The sequence below is a fragment of the Artemia sp. Qi Xiang Cuo genome, chromosome 5 (genome assembly GCF_049724085.1).
Source record: "Artemia sp. Qi Xiang Cuo chromosome 5, ASM4972408v1, whole genome shotgun sequence".
Lineage (NCBI taxonomy): Eukaryota > Metazoa > Arthropoda > Branchiopoda > Anostraca > Artemiidae > Artemia > Artemia sp. Qi Xiang Cuo.
This window is the reverse complement of record NC_142798.1, coordinates 61,749,385-61,769,393: the sequence shown is the minus strand read 5'-3', so window position 1 is coordinate 61,769,393 and position 20,009 is coordinate 61,749,385. Positions and strand designations below refer to the sequence as shown.

Genomic DNA, 20,009 nt, shown 5'->3' with positions numbered 1-20,009 from the left:
CCTGACAATGCACATTTTAACTTTATTTCTTAAAGCCTAAATCTGATAAAAATTTTAGATGTAAAATAATCGGGCAAATCTCTGACGAGACCCGGAGCCTTTCAAATGAACTTCTGCTCCCGTTGATCAATCCCCATTAAATGCTCCCTTTAAATTGCTCCCTTAAAATTGCTCCCTTTGACCACTCGCTGTAAGACACTCTATAATTTTGTTTTTAAACGATATAAACACTTTCCAATGTAAGTTATACGACCAAAGTCATAGCAAGATGTGTTATCATAGAGCTTCTTGCAATTACTTGTGACAAAACTATTTAAGCTACCTTCTTCCAAATTTGACTTGGTTCAGTCCTGATGTTACAAAAAAATAAACTTTTCATTCTACTTTCCCCTCATTTGTGACACACTCAGAAGGTAATAACGATGTTATTGAAGTAGTACAAGGGATTACAGAGAAATCCCAGTTTATTTGAGAATACAGTTACTCGTTCTCCCCAATTTTCCGCGGTTTAAGGCAATTTCTTAGACTATAATCCCTTGTTTTCCAAGTCCCAACTTGGCTTTTGGAGAATTATTTTAAGCCCCCTTTAGTACGTGATTACTTTGCGAGTTCGTCTTTCAAGTTCCGCATTCGATCTTTTGAAATGTTGGAAGAATTTGATTCTTTTTGGGGAAGAAGCTTGATGTGAATAATGAACAGTTTATTATGCATAGTTTTGAAAGAAGGGATCGATTTAAAATCTACGAATTTTTATAGATTTGAGACTGCCACGTACGCAAGAGTTTATTATTTGGGGGAAGGGGCAAATTTGTGGAGTCAAAAGAATTATACAATAAGAAAACTTAAGAAAGATCGTAATAAACATATTATTTTGGAAGAAGGACACGGATGTATGCCCCGGCGTATGTGCCTGTTTATATAGGTCAGTGAACCAAGCCCAATCTTTGCTACAAATAATTCTGAATACAAAATTCCTTCTTAACAATCGTTTTTTAAATTATTATCTATAATACCAATTCGCAAAAATAAAAATAAAGAGTTTAAGCTCAAAGCCAAATAATAGGGTAAGAGAAATACTTTTGGTAATAATGGACATAGAATAGTTTTTTGAATTGTTGAGTTCATATCCAAAAGATTTTTCTTCTTGTTTCATTCATTTTAGCACGGAATTTTCCTTTGCCGCTCATAGTTGAAGTGATCGATGTTTTCCCACGGATGTCTGTGCAAAATTTAATGGAGCTCTCTTGACTGATAGTATAATTTAAATCCTAATCTCCCTGCATGTGGGGATACCGGGATATTCTTGACTTACTTTTTTTTATAAATTATTTAGTCCTATGAAGGGTTATTTTATTCTCGAAAAAAATTGAAAAATTTCTATTCGAAAAAGGAAGAAAAGGACGGAACAAATTCTGGACATCGTCTGTAGTAGTTTCCATAGAACAGTGAAACAATACGAAAGGATGCAGAATTTGTAACGTAGGAATAAAAGTAAACAAACGGTAGTTGGCACTGGCTTTTCTAATTCCTAACCTTTTTTCTAAATAAATTTGAAGGTAGCCTAGTGATTTTTTTTATTCTCCTTTTTTCACTTTCAGTTTCACTTTCTTACTTGACAGAATGCACTTGTTGTATTCGTTACCTGATCATTTTGATTATTTCCTGATTCGTTGCCTGATCACTTTGATCATTTAAAAAATTAATCCACATAAAAAAGGATGAGAGTAATTTTCTTGCTGGTTATGAGCATGATTATTATGTTAGAAGTCTAAGAGAATTTCCATAAACACGTCAACGTAACGTGTTCCGAAGACCCACTAGAATAATTGAAAAGCAGGGGACTAATATGTTATTTTTATGTTTTCATTTCCCCCCTCCTCCCTTGAAAAAGCTCCTAAGATACCTATGATAGCAGTGCATCATTTCATGAATAAAAGTATGTCAATCCAAAATAAAAGCGATCCTTACTTATCATGCTTTCACACTACGCTGTAGAACCTTTTAAACTAGCGCTAAGTAACGCTATGTAATCTTACGGATAATAATTTTTTTTCCGTAACGTAGGTAGTGCCAAGTAGACTCGACCTCTTAATATTTACGTTGCGTAGATTTATGTTACGTTTTGAAAAAGTCAATAAAGTAGCAATAAAATTGAAATTCTTGATCAGCAATTAATAAATGTTGAAAATAAGTTAATAGACTTTTCCTAGAAAACCTTTAACACTTGATCAGTTGACAATGATTGTGATGAGTCTAGACAATGATGATAATGGTTTTGCGAATTTTTACGTTAGCCTAGTGGACAACAACTTATTTAAGTGTGAAAGGCTATGCTTAACGTAATGCACCTCAACCATCTTGTATAGAAAATTACGTACGTAATGTGATAGCTGATTAATTTCGTTGTGTTTATTCTTCAATTATTTTATAGGGAGTAAGAGGAGATCCTGGTCGGAAAGGTGAAAGGGGAGACCCTGGTCCATCTGTGAGTATCTTTTACTTTATTGCATTTGTAATTCTTAAAATCCTCACTTGAAAAAAAGAACAGAAACAACAAGCAAATAGATTTAACAAAAATGGTTATATCATCTTTCAACAACAACCTGGGAAAGCCGTTGGGCTGTGCATGATGGTTAATTCCATACTTATAATCTACTACTCTTTTATGTTCATACTTCACTTATAAATTAAAAATTACAAAACTGTAAAACAAAAAGTAAATTATAAAATAATTAAAAATCAACAAATGAATAAAAATAATGAACAACTTCTTATCCAAATCATTAACAACTTCCCAAAAAGTAACATTTTAACATACTCTTGAACCGGCTAACATTATATACTATCTTTATACCCTCCGGGAAAGAATTCCACACCTGTAGTCCCGTGAAATGCGGAAACAAAGATCCTCGTTGACAAAAGACTGTGAAATGAAAAAGGATACTCTTATGCCCTAATGTTTTAATTTCTCCTGGGGGTCCTAAGGCCAATTTTAGGTGTATCCCCCATGTATGTGCAGGTATTGTTGCAGGTTTTTTCTTCAAATAAAAAATGTCGATGCCACCTCAACCAAATGAGCAGAAAAAAATACATCACGTGTAGAGCCTAATTTGATCTCGTCAAAAATGTTCTAAATAGTCAATTTATTTTTAGAGCTGTCTTATTCCATGCGGCTTTTGAACATTTATAACATATGTCGGCTTGTCAAAGAACCCTTAAGTTTATTGATACGACTATCAATACATGGGAAAATTACGGCTGCTCAGTAAAGACTCTTGTCGTCTCTTTTCGAACATGGGGAATCTGACTGAAGGATATAACTTAGTTGAAGTAGACTCTTACATCAGCGATCAAATATCTTTGCTAATCGATTTTGTTTGTTTCTATTTAATTAAATAGTTGTGGTGTGCACCCTGTAGACACTCATTTTCAGCTGGGGGGGGGAGCAATAATAAAAAATCACTTTTATTTGATAGTCTCAATAAAAAAGGATATAGAAAAACATAGAATTGGCTGGGGTGGGCTCCGAGCCCCTTCCCCCACCTGCGTGCGCCTTTGAGTGGTTTGTTAAGTGATGGAGTGACTCGGATCCCAAAATATGGGAAATCATACCCTAGAATCCCACAGGAGAGGGTGGCGGAGCATTCAATCTGAAAAGTCAGAAATGTATAAAATGTAAAAATTTTATAATGTTAAGAAAAATATGGCACTCTCCTGAATCTTTGTTTTAAAGCTTAGCCCCCTCTCTCTTTTTTTCTTTTTTTTTGCTCTCCACTCTCCCCTCGATAATTTTCTGTGCGTGGGATTATGAAACCAAAATCAAACGAAAAATGTTTTTTTCCCATCGATAGTTTCTGTTTCCAAATTTATCATCCAGATATTCACTTACAGAACGAAGATGGATTGAAACAAAGAAAAAAAAGAAGAAGAAAAATAAATAATGAAAATCAAATTGAGTGCATATGTGGTCACTGAAGGAGGATGTATATCGAATAGTCTGGAGGAAGAAGAGAGAGAGAGAGAGAGAGAGAGAGAGAGAGAGAGAGAGAGAGAGAGAGAGAGAGAGAGAGAGAGAGAGAGAAGAGAGAGAGGGAAAGATAAAGAGAGAGAGAGAGAGAGAGAGAGAGAGAGGATTATTGTTTTTGTGATTACTAATATACTATCAAAGTCATGTTAAAGTGTTAAGACTATAAATAAAGGAATTGAATACTCTAGTGTTTTTTTATTACTTGTTGAATGAAGATTCTATAGGTAGCTGAAATTAGGGCCAATTTTTGCTACCATTCGACTTTTATTAATTTATTGCTGACAAATAAAGCAGTTCAAATCATTATTATGTTTATTTTCAGGGTGAAAAAGGAGAAAAAGGATCAAAAGGTGATTCGGTAAGCTCAATTTCATTTCTAAACAAGCACATGCTTGATGATAAAACATATGTGTATTTAGCTATATTTTCGAACACTAAAATACTATAAATATATTTTAAAATATGTTTAAAACATTAAAAATACATTTAAATAGTCTTTTTTCACATGGCACTCATACCCAGAGACTTAATTATTGAAATTTAATTTGGCATTCAGGTAAGATGAACTTGTGTCTGATAAGCCAATAATCTATTTACGGCTTAAAGGGATTGCCTAGGGCAATTCTGGCTCAAAGTGCTGACAACCTGGATGGTTTTCCAGGGTGCAATGAGCTAAAGGGCGTTGGAATTCTGACCATATTTATTTTTGAGGTAAAATATGTATTCTACTTCCTAACATCTTGCATGTAATAAGTTTATTTAGGATGTAAATGACCTGCCAGTTTACGCAGTTCCTTACTTAATTTTTGAAGCCAATTTTCTATCAGTGGGATTTCCATCCCACTGTGTGTGGCACAAAGTGTAGCACATCAAGATGGCTACACTTTTGGTCTGTGTTTTCTCCCTTTTTCTGAAATCAAGCAAATTTTATCACACAAAAAAATTTTAGCGGCTAAATTCAAACCTTATTAATTATACATACTTGGAATTGGTACAAATTCAGGCTTTTAAAAATGTTTATATTGTTATAATAATTTTAGTCATACTTACCGCTATTTCTCCATACTTACCGTTTAGTATAATGAGTGGTTTGACATAAAAAGAAATCAATTTACTAAAAAAAGGAGATGCTGCCACTAAATTTTTCTTCTAAAGCACATCTTAAATATTAAATATTATTTTCAAGTAGTTTCAAGGAGTTGCCACCTCTCCACTAAATATTTCTGCACGTTTCAAGAATTAAAAAGATACACTGGGAGTCTCTACACCAGAACTTGTCAACCCGGTCCTTGCTGCCCAGTGCTAGGGTGATTCAAGCTTTCATGGGGTGTGGCAGGGCTTACCACTAGTGTTTTCAGCCGGCCAATCACATCGTTTGAATGTTTGACTCTTCCTTTGTAATCGTCTTAGTGAACCTACTGTCCGCTCCTTACCAGCTTTCTCCTTACTAACTTTAATAAGTAATAAAAGTAATAAATTTTTTACTATTAAAATTAAGCGAAATAATTCTTTCTCTCTAGACTGTGTTTTTTCACATTTTTTAAACTCCCGGTTACTATGGACCGTGGTTCGTTCTTTACTAGGTTGCAGCTACCGCTGCGACTATGATGAGAAAAGAGCAGGATGGAATAATTAGAGAAGCTATTATACTTTTTTTTTTTACATTCTAATTTAGGGTAATAAGCTAATAGGATTAGTTCCCGCCGGATATTGCAGGAGGAACAGTGTATTTTGTTTTCTATCACGACGTGAAAATGGTTTAAAGGGAAATCAGAATCTCTTCAATGATTTCTTATGTAGCTCAAAATTTAATATTTTGAAAATTTAATATTTGGAATGATTATTTTGAAAATTTAATATTTTGAAAATTTAATATTTTGAATGATTATTTTGAAAATTTAATATTTTGAAAATTTAATATTTGGAATGATTAAACTCCGCTTGTCCCTCTGTATTCTTTCCAAATAAAGTCTTTAGGAACCTTCAAAATATCTCCTACCAAAAATATCAGATTAAACTATTAAGTAGCACGCAAACCGGGAACCTCAGTGTCCGGTCACCCTTTAGCTCATGGTGCTCTGACCAACTGCCCAATTTATATCACCCTTTGTTTGCCACTGAAATTGCATTCGCGGGATTATAACGCACCCCTAACAACATTACACGAATATACTTTCTAATATATTTGTAAAATTGTATAATTTATGCGAATAATTCTCATATGTTTTGTAATTTGTGCGTATAATTTTGATATAATTTTGTGTAATATTAATCCTAATGTAATATAGTGTAGGATAATTTCGAATATAATTTGTTTCATATTGTTCTAGAAAGTAAATGGAATTGCTTAGTAAATAAGTAAAATTAGCAAAGTAAATGAGCAAATGAGTAAAACTTTTTTCAGCACGGTTTTCAATAAGCTAATAAGTTAGCTCATTGTTTATAATTTATCGCAAACAATGCCTTTTGTGAATTTTGAGCAATGTTGAAGATTTAAAATAAAAATGTTCCTGTTTATTGCCTCTGAAAGGAGCTTGAACACTTTTTTAAGGTTTAAATTCATTCCAAAAAAGCGCCATCCAATATATGCTAATCCCTATTTAGTTCATACCACCTTCAAAAGGTAGTTTTTAATTCAAAAGAAAAAAATAATTCTTCTCCTAAGAATTACTTGGATATGGTCTTGATTAAAAATCAAAATCGGAATCAAAGCATTCGATGAAGAGAAAACTTGAACCTTTTCAAAATAACAAAGAATGAAGCGAAGTGGAACTTTTCTTGTACGTTCTTATTGAGGTGTTTGGCATGTTTATTGCCTTGTTTTCTCAATAGTATGAACTAAGGCTTTTATTGCAAGTAAAAAGATCTTTTTGAATTGAAAAAGAATGAGCTATTATTTAAAAATAATCTATGATCCAGTTCGAAGAGAGCGAATATGAAACTGTAAGTATTGACAAAGATGAAACTTTCAAAAATATTTATCGTTTTTTAGGCCAGAAGATCCTAGGGTGCCAATAAAAAAAAAATATGGAGCTATTTTTAGGAAAAATTTATAGAAAAATATATATATACATTTGCTCGTTAAAAGAGAGTAAAATATATTTAGAATTTTTGACAATTGAAAAATGACGAAGTTGTTAAGCTTTTGGCGAAAATTTTCTCTCAAAGGGCAGTACCACTTTATAAAGTAACCACACTTCGAAATATAATCAGCTGAAATCAAAACAGTGAAAATGCATATTTTTTCGGACTATAAAAAGTTTCAAGTGATAGAATAGAACATTAAAACTTATTGAACAAAGCTAAAGTGCTATTCTACTTTCTTCATGTGCTGTTCACCCCAATAATTCATTCCAGCGTACGTAGATACATGTTTAGTATGGTATATGGTACACGATAATACAGTACATGTTAATTAGCTGCTAGAGACCATAGAAAATGTTCTAGTTGGAATTTCTAAGAAAATCATTTTGCGAAATTACAACTATGGATTGGAATATATCATTAACTAAATATAGTTTACCAATATATAGAGACCCAAAATGCCTTCTGTGAGTCTTTAATGTAATTTTCACACTATACACAAAGAACATCGAAAATTTATAAGTGCAAATTGGCAACAGTGTTCAAAAGAAAACTACCAACGCCATCTAGTATTTAGCGATTTTGTTGAATCCGAAACTGCTGAAACATCCTTCTTTCCAAGTAGCTTTTAAATTTAGAAGAGGGTGATATTTCTAAGCTAACCTAGGATTACGTTGCGCAGACTCTATTTTGACTTGAAATAATTCTCGAAACTAAAAACTGTTGATTAATCATCACATGCCGGAAATTTTCACCTTCTTCTTTTTCATTGTATGTTAATCAAATCATATATTCAATTTTGTTTGAAATTTTCAATCTTTTTCGATTAATTCGCCTAACCAGATGCTAATATATAAGTGGCTCTTGTAGTTTTTGATTAGTGCAATTGGTAAAATTAGGGTAGCAATAAGTATGTAATCTCAGTTCCTTACAGAAAAATCATTACAGAGCTTGAAAAAATAACAAGTGTCACCGCATAGTAGATGGTATTGATAGTTTTTTTTTGTAGATCTTCATATGTTAAATTGCCTAAGATCTAACTCTTGTAAGCTTCTTAGACTCTTTGGTCGACGCTGTATTGAAATAAATTATAAAAAACAAGTTTTTCAACTGAAAATAAGGAGCAATATTAAAACTTAAAACAAACAGAAATTATAACGTATACGGGGGGGGGGGGAGGGGTTCTCTCTCCTCGACATCTCGCTCTTCATGCTGAAGTTTTTTTAGTACTTTTAAAAAGGTTCTTATTGTTCAAATTAAACGACCCTTGTGTTATAGGAATCGTTCTTAAACAATTGGGACAAAATTTAAACTTTAGCGTAAAGTGCTAGGTGTTGAGGAGGGAGCATCCCCCTCCTCTATTATACGTAATACTTTCTGTTTGATTTAAAGTTCGATTTTGCTCCTTATTTTCATTTGAAAAACCTTATTTTTTTAATTTTATTTCTGATCGTTTTTTAAGTAATGACAGGAAATCTGGGTCCATCTCCAAGAAAAAATCACCATCCCCACGGAAATATCCTTTAGAAAATTCAATCCCGGTGGAAATCTACCCCGGACAATTAAACTTATATGTCCATGCGTAAAAATTAAGTCGGCAAAGAGAAAGCAAGACATATAAAAAGAAATCCGTATAGGAATTCTGGAAAATTTCCCCAGTGTAAAATTTCCCCTGAAAAGTTCACCCCCAGGAAACTTCCCTCCCCATGGAAAATTCCGAAGGCCTTTCCTCAGGGGCTGTGGGAGTCATGTTATCTCAAAAGGCGTGCTTATTGGGCCTTTCAAATGCCTATCTCAATATTTTGATTGGACGATTTCGGGAAAAAAGAGGCGTGGGAGGACCTAGTTGCCCTCGAATATTTTTGGTTACTTAAAAAGGGCACTGGAACCTTAAGTTTCCGTTCGAACGAACCCTCTCCCGATATTCTAGGACCACAGGGTCGATACGATCACCACTGAGAAAAACAAACACACATCCATGATCTTTCTTCTGGCAAAAGAATAAAAAAAAATCCACATTTTTGCTGATAGGAGCTTGAATCATCTACAATAGGGTCCTCTGGTACGCTGAATCCGATGGAGTGATTATCATTCAGATTTTTTGAGCTTTATGGGGTGTTCCCCCATTTTTCGAAAATCAGGTAAATTTTCTCAGGCTCATGGCTTTTGGCCTACGGTTTATCTTCCACAAACGCTAAAATAAAACTTTCCTTCATTTTATTGTAATTTTGACTTGTCTTCTAACCGTAGATGATGTAATTTGCTCTTTAAAAATAATACGGGGTTGTTTTTGAGAAAAATTACAAAAATAAATGTACATTTATTAAACAGTTCGTGGTAACGAACTGTAAGTAAGGAGCGACCCAGCTCAATAGTAACCGAAACTCTAAAAAAACGGAATTTTGATACCAGTAGATACATCAAAAGAATTGGATTTTATTCTGACTTCAAATGTATATGTTTCACCAAATTTTTTTTTACCCATCAAAAGTAAAAGGCCTGAAAAAATTTGCCTTATTTTCGAAAAGGGGAGAAACCCCCCTAAAAATGGTAGAATCTTAATGAAAATCAAACCGTCAGATTCAGCGTTACATAAAACCCTACTGTAGATGTTTCAAGCTCCTATATGCAAAAATGTTGAATTTTGTATTTTTGCCAGAAGAAAGATTACGGATGCGTGTTTTTTTTTCAGGGTTGATCGTATCGATCCAGTAGTCCCAGAATATCGTGAGAGGACTCATTTGAACGGAAATTAAAAGTTCTGGTGTTATTTTTAAGTGACCAAAAATTGAAAGGCAACATGGCCCTCTCCCATGCTCATTTTTTTCCCAAAGTCACCCAATCAAAATTTTGAGATAGCCATTTGGTTCAGCATAGTCGAAAATTTAATAAATATGTCTTTGAGAATGACTAAGTCCCACACAGTTGTCGGGGGAAGAGCTGCAAGTTATGAACTTTGCCCAACTTAGCTGCAAGCTATGAACTTTTTCGAGGGGGGAGGGGGTCAGAGGAGGGGGTTATGTTGGAGGATCTTTCCATGTAGGATGTTTCCTTGGGGGAAGGGACATTTCTATGAAAGGGTGCCGGATTTCCCAGCATTATCTATAAAACGATTAGAAATTGAAAAACAAACAAATTTTTTCAACTGAAAGTAAGGAGCAACATTAAAACGAACAGAAATGACTACGTATATAAGGGGGTTCACTCCCTAGTAGATGTCTTGCTCTGAATGATCAAGTTTTTTTAGTACTTCAAAAAAACCTGTCTATTCTAACTAAACGACCTGTGTGATTCAGGGAGTTTTGGTGTGAACAAAACTTAAACTTAAGTATAAAGAGCGAGGTATTGACTAAAGGTATTGGCGAGGGGGTGCTTCCCTCCTAACGTAGTTGAAAGTTGTGTAATTTATTTAATTAACTCAAGTTTGCGTTAATTAAACTTGCTCCTAGCGCAAGTTTATTGGATCAATCTTTTTTGCCCCCCCCCCCTAAACAAATCCTGGATCCGCCCTTGACTTTTGGGCAGACTGGACTTTGACTTTATATAATTCTTGAAAATAAAAAGTTGCTGATCACTTGCCAAGAAAAGTCAGTTTTAATTCTATTGTATTTCAGAATAACCATATCAAATATCCATTTTCTTTGAAATTATATGCTTTTTAGATGAAATCATCAAATAATATACAGTAATTGGCGCTAGTTCTTTTTAGTTTTCTTCTTCCCAACTTAAATCGCCGAAGATCCAAATCCTACAAGTTTCAATTCTCTTTGATGTCTACTGTTTCATTTTTTTAGAATTCCCTCTTTTTATAGGGTCCACAAGGTAAAAGGGGACGGAAAGGTGATCGTGGGATTAAAGGAGAACAAGGCCAACCAGGCTTAGATGCGCCTTGTCCGATAGGGCCAGATGGCTTGCCTGTGCCCGGTTGCGGATGGAGACCCCAGACACAGGTATGCCCAAATTGAAATATTAATAAAGTAGAAAATTCATTTTTATCAGTTTTAATAGCGAGTAACAAGATGACGAAATATACTATTTACCAATCGCAATATTAAATCTTTCACTTGTTGAATAAAAGATCTAAAGCCAAATTGGCCAGCCATTACAAAAAAAAAGAGACAGAAAGAAAAAAAACCCCTAGAATCTAAAACTAAAAGAATATATATATTAAGAGATATAAAATTGAGACAGCCTAGCTAATAAATATATATACAATTAATACTCGCATATACAATTAGCCAACTATATCTGTATACAGTTAATATGGACTTGGGGTAGCTGTGGTCATGGGTGCCACAAAGATAACCCACCCTAAGAAAAAAGGACATTTAGAAAATGTATCAAAGGAGGAAAATGATAAATACTCCCTTCTATACTCCCTCTCTAATAACTCCTTAAATACTCCATCTCCAAAAACAAAAATTCTGATAGTAGGCTAATTGTTCCGGGTAAAACTTATTGGTCGCACTTTTGGTTGTAACAGAGAAAATATGCATGTAAAATAATTATTTTTAAGGCCTCTAATGTGATTTAGTATCGTTTGGTTAGGTTGCTGGTTTAGCAGCTCTTCAAATTCAAAAATCACTGTGACCACTTCACAAATAATAAAATAAACAAACATATTTTTATGTGTATCCCTTCTATATAATTCAGGAATACATAGGAGGGAGATGCTCAAATTCTAAGGGTTTTTCATAATTTTGAAGTTACTGTTTTCACATTGATAACAAAGATCACTTGCGTTGATCTTTTACAGAACTTTTAAATGAGAAAATTACTTGAATCACCTCGGGTCTTTTACTCTCAAACAAGCTATCACTAAAATTAGGAAAATGTCCTAAAAAAAAAAAATCAGACAAAAGAAATGGAAGAATGCTTCGAAGTATATCCTAGAAAGTATTTTCTATTATAGTATAGTATATAGTATAGCATAGTATATAATGTAGTAAAATATACCCAGTAAAGTAAAAAAATTGGTATTTTTTGACGTGATTGAAAATTCAGAAAGTTTTGCAGGATGAATGGGAAATTACTTTCAATAAAATTTTATGAAGATCGATCTAAAGCTTCAATAAGGTGTATTTTCAAAAATTTTCGTTAATTTTAAGAGGGTCTTACCCAACGTTCTTTTTCTGGCAAAGGCTGGTGGTTAGTCTGGGTATTTAAGCAATACATTGAATATTTAAATTCATTTTTCCAACCGAAAAATAAAACAATTTCATGTATTGGCAATGTTACCTGGTCTTTAAGGTGGAATTACCATATCTAGAGGGTATCAGATTTAAATTAGCTGTTATTAAAGGGTACCTAATTAGTCTATATCAGTCATTATCAATATCTGTTTGGACTATCACAAGGATGAATAGCTCAGTCTTCTCTCGACTTTAGCAAAGCCCAATCCATAGTTCCAACTTTTTTGCATAAAATCTTTCGGAAACTGGATAAGAAACCTTATCAACATTGTTAGAAGTTAAAAACGTTGTTAAAACCTTACACCGTTACTAATGTAACTGAAGTATATGGCGCCCAAAAAGTCTTTAATTTTGTATAAAATTTGCTGATCCGCACCGTAGTAACGCTTAATATGGCTAAAGTACAGCAGCTTTAGTTTTGAGAATGTTCCTAATGTTCAAGGGAAATCAAGAGTACACAATTATGTTAACTTACAGTGCCCGATCACCAATAATAGCACAATGGCACTCTTAGAAGCGATAAAAGCTCGGAACTTTTAGATACAAGGATGATGTCCAATGTCACAGGCCTTTACTTACGATAAGTCAGGGTTAGTCTGGTCTAACATAAATCTATATAATTAAAATCTCTAAAGGGTGTGAATTTTTATTTTGAGGGAGGAGTGGAGCAGTATTTACCTTTAAGTCTAAGCTTTTAATCTAAGCCGATTATGAATATGATTTTTGAACAAGAGTACCTAGTATGATTTTTGAACTTCATTTTTGAAGTACCTAGTGATTTCAAGGAAACTATAATTTAAAAAATGAATAAAAAAAATCAAATGTCGTGAGGGAGGAGGGGCATCAGGATTTTAGAAATGCCTAGGTGGGACATAACCCCAAATCTGTTAGGAACCACTCCTCTAAAGTAGTGGATGCATGCTTAGTACCAACAAAGAGTCATTTGTAAGAGTAACCTCATGTCGTGATCACGCCTCCTAACACTCCGAAGAACAGATAGCCCCAGGGTTACTTGTGTATAATAAACACCAAATCTGGAAACAGGTGTGTAATTTATTTTTTAGAATTATTCTTTGAAGATTTAATACCCTAAACAGATCAAGTTGAATAAAAGTCTTTAAAAAATTGTTTACTTCAAGTTCAAAGAAAAACTATAAGCCTACAAGGCACTAATGAGGACCTATCAGTTTTTTTTATAAGGTATAATAGGATTTTTGATTTTTTTTCTTCTTTAATAAGCCTCATTTTCACTAATAAAGTTTTTTTCTACTACTACAACTTGATCTTGTCAATTCTAGTCTTAATTTTTCGCCTTTTTCTTAAACTAGCGATTAAAAATTCTAAACAAGTTTCTATGTTTTCCTTTATATTTTACAACAACTAGCTCTCTCTTCTTTTAGCTTTATTTACAATTTTAGTCAATTTGTAATTCAATCAGTTATTATTTCAATTACTGATTGAAATCAATGCATGGAAATCACCCACACTCCAATTCGACGGAGATCATCCCACTTTGAATATACATTCTACGAGCTCTTTAACTTAGAGGTAAATCATGGTATCTCCTTTTCAGATTATTTACGGAAAGGCACGTGGAAAAACTTAGGAAAGCCGATATTATTTCCATAATCCATACTTCCTAGTTACTTTTTTTCCATAAGAAATAGTTCTGTAAATCTTTCTTACTGTTTTCCCTTGCTTAGAAGTCCAATGTTGCTTAATCGTTGTTTTCGCTTGCCATCGCCGCACTGTGTGGGACGAAGACGCTGAGGTCCCTTTTATGATGAACCTAGGGACTTAACGAGAGAAAAGAATGTTTTAGAGGAAACGACAAGAGAAAGAAAGAATTTGGATATCCGGATGGAAATTAATTTCCATCACGAATTGTAAAAAAAAATATATCATATTGTTAAAAATAATCCAGGAAAAATTGGAAAATGGTAAAAATCGAAACAAGATAAAACATAACATTTGTTTAATTGGAAATGACCTATAAGGATCTATAGATAATGAAGTTAATACTTGCTCTCCCTTGTTTCCCGGGATGTTTTTGTAAATTAGTTCCGTTTTCTTATCCTCTTTTTTTGCTTGCTTCCGGGGTGAAGCTAAACAATAATACATTAAAAAAAAAAGATAACCAATATTGCATTTTGGAGAAAGTTGTATTTGTAACAACAGTAAGAAAATAAAACAGAATTTTTTTTCTAGATGTTCTCAGCGCCGTCACATACTCTAGTGAAAAAAGATTCATTGCACCATATTCGCAATGAGGAAGAAGATGAAGATTACGATTATTAATGCCATTTATTTTATGTATATATTGTACAGAGAATCATTGTTTCGCTGAACGCTTGTTAACTGTGCCAAAACTGCTATTTAAGAAATAGTTTTGACAGTAATAAAATTTTGTCAGATTTAATTTGTGTGCAGATATAGATTAGTCTGGATTAAGCAGCATAGATTTATTAGTTTTCTCTTTTACATTTTTTTCTGCGCTACGTTAAATAATTATATTATTGTCTGTCTAGACATCATTGTGCAAATTTTTTCTTTTAAATTGTGCAAAAGATCAGCAGCCCCCAACCCAAACCAAAAATATCTTTTCTGGTTCGATAGAAGAATGGCCCTTGTGCAACGCTTGGATTTACTTTTGTTACCAATGAGCTCATGGAAAACGAGCTGTAAGTAAAAAGCAACCTATGTGAATAGTTACCGAATATCTAAAAAAGAATCTTAAGTTGGGAACAATGTATGCGTCAAAAGAATCTCCACTTTATGTTGATTCCAAATATGTAGAGCTTACTAAGTTTAAAGGTGCCTATCAAAAGCTATTAGCATACGAAAATTTTCATGATTTCAGTAAAAAGGGGATGGGGCACAATCAAAAAGTGATCTGATCTTGATGAAATTTGTACAAACATTTTCCGGGCCCCCAAGAATACCCCCTTAAGCGTTCTTCCAGACAAGAATCCTCCTCCAAGCTCCTACCTACCACAATACAAAACTTCATAAAATTTCATATTTTAGATGGATTTTCATTTTATCAATTAAAAAAATATCGCTAAAAAGAAGTTTTTCAAAGGGACGTATAGAGCTGCATTAAACCTAAGATGATAAAAAATACATTCAAATGATAATTCAAACTTAAAACGAACCGAAACCTATTACCTCAGATAGTATTCAAGCGTTTTCTTGTCTTGCTCTCCTTGTTGCCCTTTTAAGAGATTAAATAAAAACAATCTGTAAGTATGGAGCAGCATTAAAACTTAAAACGAGCAGAAATTATTACGTATATGAGGGGGCTTGCCCCCCTCTTAATATCTCGTTCTCTACGCTAAAGTTTGACATTTTGTTCCAACCCTTAACACAAGGGCCGTTCAATTAGAATAAAAAGTTTTTTTAAAAGATCTAAAAAAAACTTTTGCGCAAAGAGGAAGGTATTAAGAAGGGAACTACCCCCCCCCCTCATATAAGTAATAATTTATGTACGTTTTAAGTTTAAATACTGCTGCTTACTTTCAGTTAAGAAAAACTAGTTTGTTTAAGAAAAATGCCGGTAAATCTTGCTTCTCCTCCATGAAAAATTCCCTCCTCTTACGGGAAACTCCTTTGTAGAAAATTCTTCTTACGTAAATTACCTCCGCCTCTAGAATTTCCTCCGAATAGTTTCATTTTTGCCGAAAAGACCCCCCCCCCCCCAGTAATATCTCTTGCGGACGATTCTACCTGAAAAATTCTCCTTAGCATTATTTCATTTAAAATAAAATTTAATTCCTAATCATTTTTCCAAACATTGCGGAAATCCTCCCTTCTGTGTTAGTTTTTTCCTGGACCCCCACCCCCCATTGGGAAGTTGCTTTCGCGAAAAAGTCCCCATGAAGAATTTCTCCTGCAGAAAACTCCTATGGAGAATTCATTCTACGGAAATACCCCACCCACCCCACTAAAAATTTCCCAGAAAATTTTAAACCAGCTGAAAATTTCCCCTGAACATCTACACATGCATAATTGAGTCGAAAAAAAGAAAGCAAGACAAATAAAAAGAATTTCGTATAGATTCTGGCAAATTCCTGGGTAAAAAATTTTACTGAAAAGTTAACCGAATAGAAAATTCCTTCCCCATGAAACAATTCACCCCCCTTCCCCACGAAAAATGTAGGCGAACTTCTCAATAACAAATACTATATGTAAAGAAAGGGCACATTTTATAACTTAAAGACCTTTCCCCAGGGGATGGGGGGGGGGTCATGTTATCTCCAAAGACATAGTTTCTGGACCTTTCTCCTATGCTGAACAAAATGGCTATCTCAAACTTTTGGGGAAAAAAGAGGCGTGGGAGGGAGTATAGTTGCCCTCCAATCTTGTAAGTCACTTAAAAAGGGCACTGTAAGTCACTTTTAATTTCCGTTCAAATGAGCCCTCTCCCGATGATCTAGGGCCGTTAGTTCGATACGATCACCCCTGAAGAAAAAATATACATTTTTCTATAAAAAAAACGACATTCAAATAGGAGCTTAAAACCTCTACAGTAGGCTTCTCTGATACGCTGAATCTGACGGTGTGATTTTCATTAAGATTATTTGACTTTTAGGGGGTGTTCCCCCCTTGTTTGAAAATCAGGTAAATTTTCTGAGGCTCGTAGCCTTTCATGGGTATCACCAAGCCTAAAGAACCTTATAGATTTAGAATCTGCATAATAAGCCGGTTCTTTTGATATATTTATTGGTATCAGAAATTCCATTTTTTTAAAGTTTGAGTTACTATTGAGCGGCGTCACTCCTTACTTGCAATTCGCTAGCACCAACTGCTTGATTTAAGGTTCTGATCCTCTTTAATTAAAATGTATTCCTCGTTTAGCACATGCTTCAGGTTAATCTAACAAAATATTTATCAAATGGAAGAATTTTGTAAGGGTGGCGGGGATGCTACTACTGCTAACAACTCACTGCAGCACCAGGCCATCTGAGGCCAACACAGCTACGCACCCTCCTCTTCCATCTCAGTTTATTCAAAGCCCTCCTCTTTAAAACCTCCCAAAAAGTTCCCATTTACCTTAAATTTTTCTTTATGACATTCATTCACCCAATTCGGGGGCTACCTGCTTTTCGTTTGGCCATAGACTGTTGGCCGACAAGGACTATCTTTTTTAATCTGCACCCTTCATTCGCAGAACGCGTCCTAGCCATCTCAACCTTTCTCTAATTATATCCCTAGAAGGAGGGGTAGAGTCATATTATCCGTAGTGACCCCCCCCCCCCAAGGGAAAATACCCCTCAGTGGAAAATAAGGCTTTCTAAATTTGAGAATTCCATTTTCCATAGGGGGAAGGAATTTGGTATTTGTGTAGGCCTACTATACGCCACTCACTCAAGTTTACGCTGTGTAAAACTCGAGAAAAAACCGGTTTCTTCGTTAGTTTCTTACAGCTTAGCGCGAGACAAGACAAAGACAAGTGACAGAATAGATGGCAAATATATAATTTGGGCTTTTTATTTGCAAATAGGGGGGGGGGGGTAAAGTATTTGGACATTTTGAAGTCACAAAACAATTCTTACTTCATAATATGCAGAATAATTGTATCTAACACATTGTGCATGTAGACCCGCTATACTTACCCCCCCCCCCCTACTTGCGCAAATATATAGCCCAAAGTATATATTTCCCATCTATTCTGTCACTTGTCTTAGCCTTGTCTCACGATAAGCTGAAAGAAACTAACGAAGACACCGGTTTGTCTCAACTTTTACACAGCTTAAACTTGACTGAGTGGCGTATATTACACAAGTACCAAAATTCCTTCCCCCTACGTAAAATGCAAAAATAAAAGTCAAATAAAATTCTCAAATTTGGAAAGTCTTATTTTCCACGCGGGGTATTTTCCGCGGGGGGAGGGGGTAAACGCCTAGAACAATTTTCCGTATAGCATACTGTTTGAGATACGGTCTGTCAGTCGGGTACCCAAAACAATCCGTAGACAGGTAATTGTCATATTCTGCTTGAAAACTAAACTGAATTAGAGTTTGGAGATTTCGATTCAAGCATAACTAAAGTAATACAAAACAGCTAAATCAAATCTTACATAATTTAACAGAAAATTTGGACTCCCAAAGGTCATAATTTACACAATAATCCAATCTTTGAGATGTTAGATTTTCTTCGCAAGTTTTCGTAAGCCTATATCATTTTTCTGCAATCATATGGTGTTTTAAAAGATACACCGATAATGTACGTTTGAAAAAAAAGGCGAAAATACGTATATGAAAATGGTTCATGTACGGAATATGGTATATGTACAGAAAATGGTTCTAGGCGTTTACCCTACCGGAAAAAAAGGCTTTCCAAATTTGGGGATTTTATTTGTTTTTTTTCCGTAGGGGGAAGGAATTTTGGTACCTTGTGCATTATAAGCATATTTGAAACACGAACTGAAAAAGGCGTGAATACAGCATATTTTGCAAAATCTTTTAAGCAAGTTTACATCAATCTCGAAGAAACAGTCTACGTGATATCATAATCTGGACGAAAGCTATCATTTCGAAAAGGGCACCAACTGCGAATTTTCTTAAATAGACAGTTTCTACGCAGTTTTTAATTCAAGTAGCTGGAGTTGGCTCCTGGGATCTTTGGATTGCTGGTGCCATTTCAGGCAGGTTTCAGATAGATTTGAAACAAAACAAAAGTACGATGCTGTAAGTATCTTCTCCTTTTGGTGTGAATTACAGCTGCAGGCTTTTCCCAAAATCACGTTTCACAGCGAACAAACTTTAAAAGAAACAGCCTAAACTCTTTAAAAGATCTTTAGAATGTGCTATCTTTACTCAAACTATCTGGGAAGTGTATGGACCTCAAATACTGTTAGATTTCCAGCATAAATATTATCTATAAGAATTGGAAGTTGAGATAATAAGCCTTTTAATTTTTATCTACCTGTTTTCTACCCACCTTATTGAAAATAGGTCGCATATATATTCAAATGATTTCCAGGTAGGTATGGTTTTTTCTATTTAGAACAAATATCGATAAGTAAAGCCTTCAAAATATAACTTAGACAAAACCTTTTGAGATATTTCATTTAAATGCCTAGATACATAATACGCCATCGAGTGGCAGCATATCGCTGAAACTGCGATATATCATGTGAAGTTATTCGAACCTTCCAATTGATGATGGTCTATGAAACTTTTCGATTTCTTACCCTGGAGCTGTGTGATTTGGGTTAGCTCTTTTTTCGGCAAGATGGTGGAAAAGACAACTAAATTAATTGGCAACATCGGAATTATATTCGATCGTCGTACACTGGTGTTCTGTGGTTTGCGTATACTGTCTTTTCGCAGCAAAAAAGGTGGGTAACAATACTTTGCTGTTGTGTCATCCTTTTCTTGATTTGAAAAAGACTAACTTTTCCTATTTCTATAGCCAATAGCTCGACTCTATAAACCTCGATAAAAAGCAAAATAAAAGACACAAGGTAGGAGGGTATATAAAAGTTCAAACATGACTTTTTTATAATCTCTTTACTCGAGAAAGGGTACTGAAATGTTGAGCATGGGCTTTTTCGACACCCTGAAATCACTGCCATGATTTTCTTTTGGTTTAGTATGAGACTAATTTACCATTCTCTTCCCTTAGTCTTTAGAATCAAGCAGTCTTTTTTTCATATGAACTTAATTTTTCAGGGTTAATAACCTTGTCTGCCAATGGGCCAG

At 34.3% G+C, this 20,009-nt stretch overlaps 1 protein-coding gene across 17 annotated transcripts in view; it reads left to right on the top strand.

Moving 5' to 3' along the window:
- LOC148952349 (uncharacterized) overlaps positions 1-14,727 on the top strand; it is a 255,070-nt gene extending 240,343 nt beyond the window's left edge. For all 17 annotated transcript variants that reach the window (XM_089089821.1, XM_089089819.1, XM_089089820.1 and 14 more), the window contains 4 exons: positions 2,432-2,485; positions 4,350-4,385; positions 10,924-11,061; positions 14,512-14,727. In XM_089089821.1, coding sequence (XP_088945947.1) covers positions 2,432-2,485; positions 4,350-4,385; positions 10,924-11,061; positions 14,512-14,601 — 318 coding nt within the window. In that variant the 3' untranslated portion in view covers positions 14,602-14,727. The remainder of the gene's footprint in view (positions 1-2,431; positions 2,486-4,349; positions 4,386-10,923; positions 11,062-14,511) is intronic.
- The last annotated feature ends 5,282 nt before the right edge of the window (positions 14,728-20,009 follow it).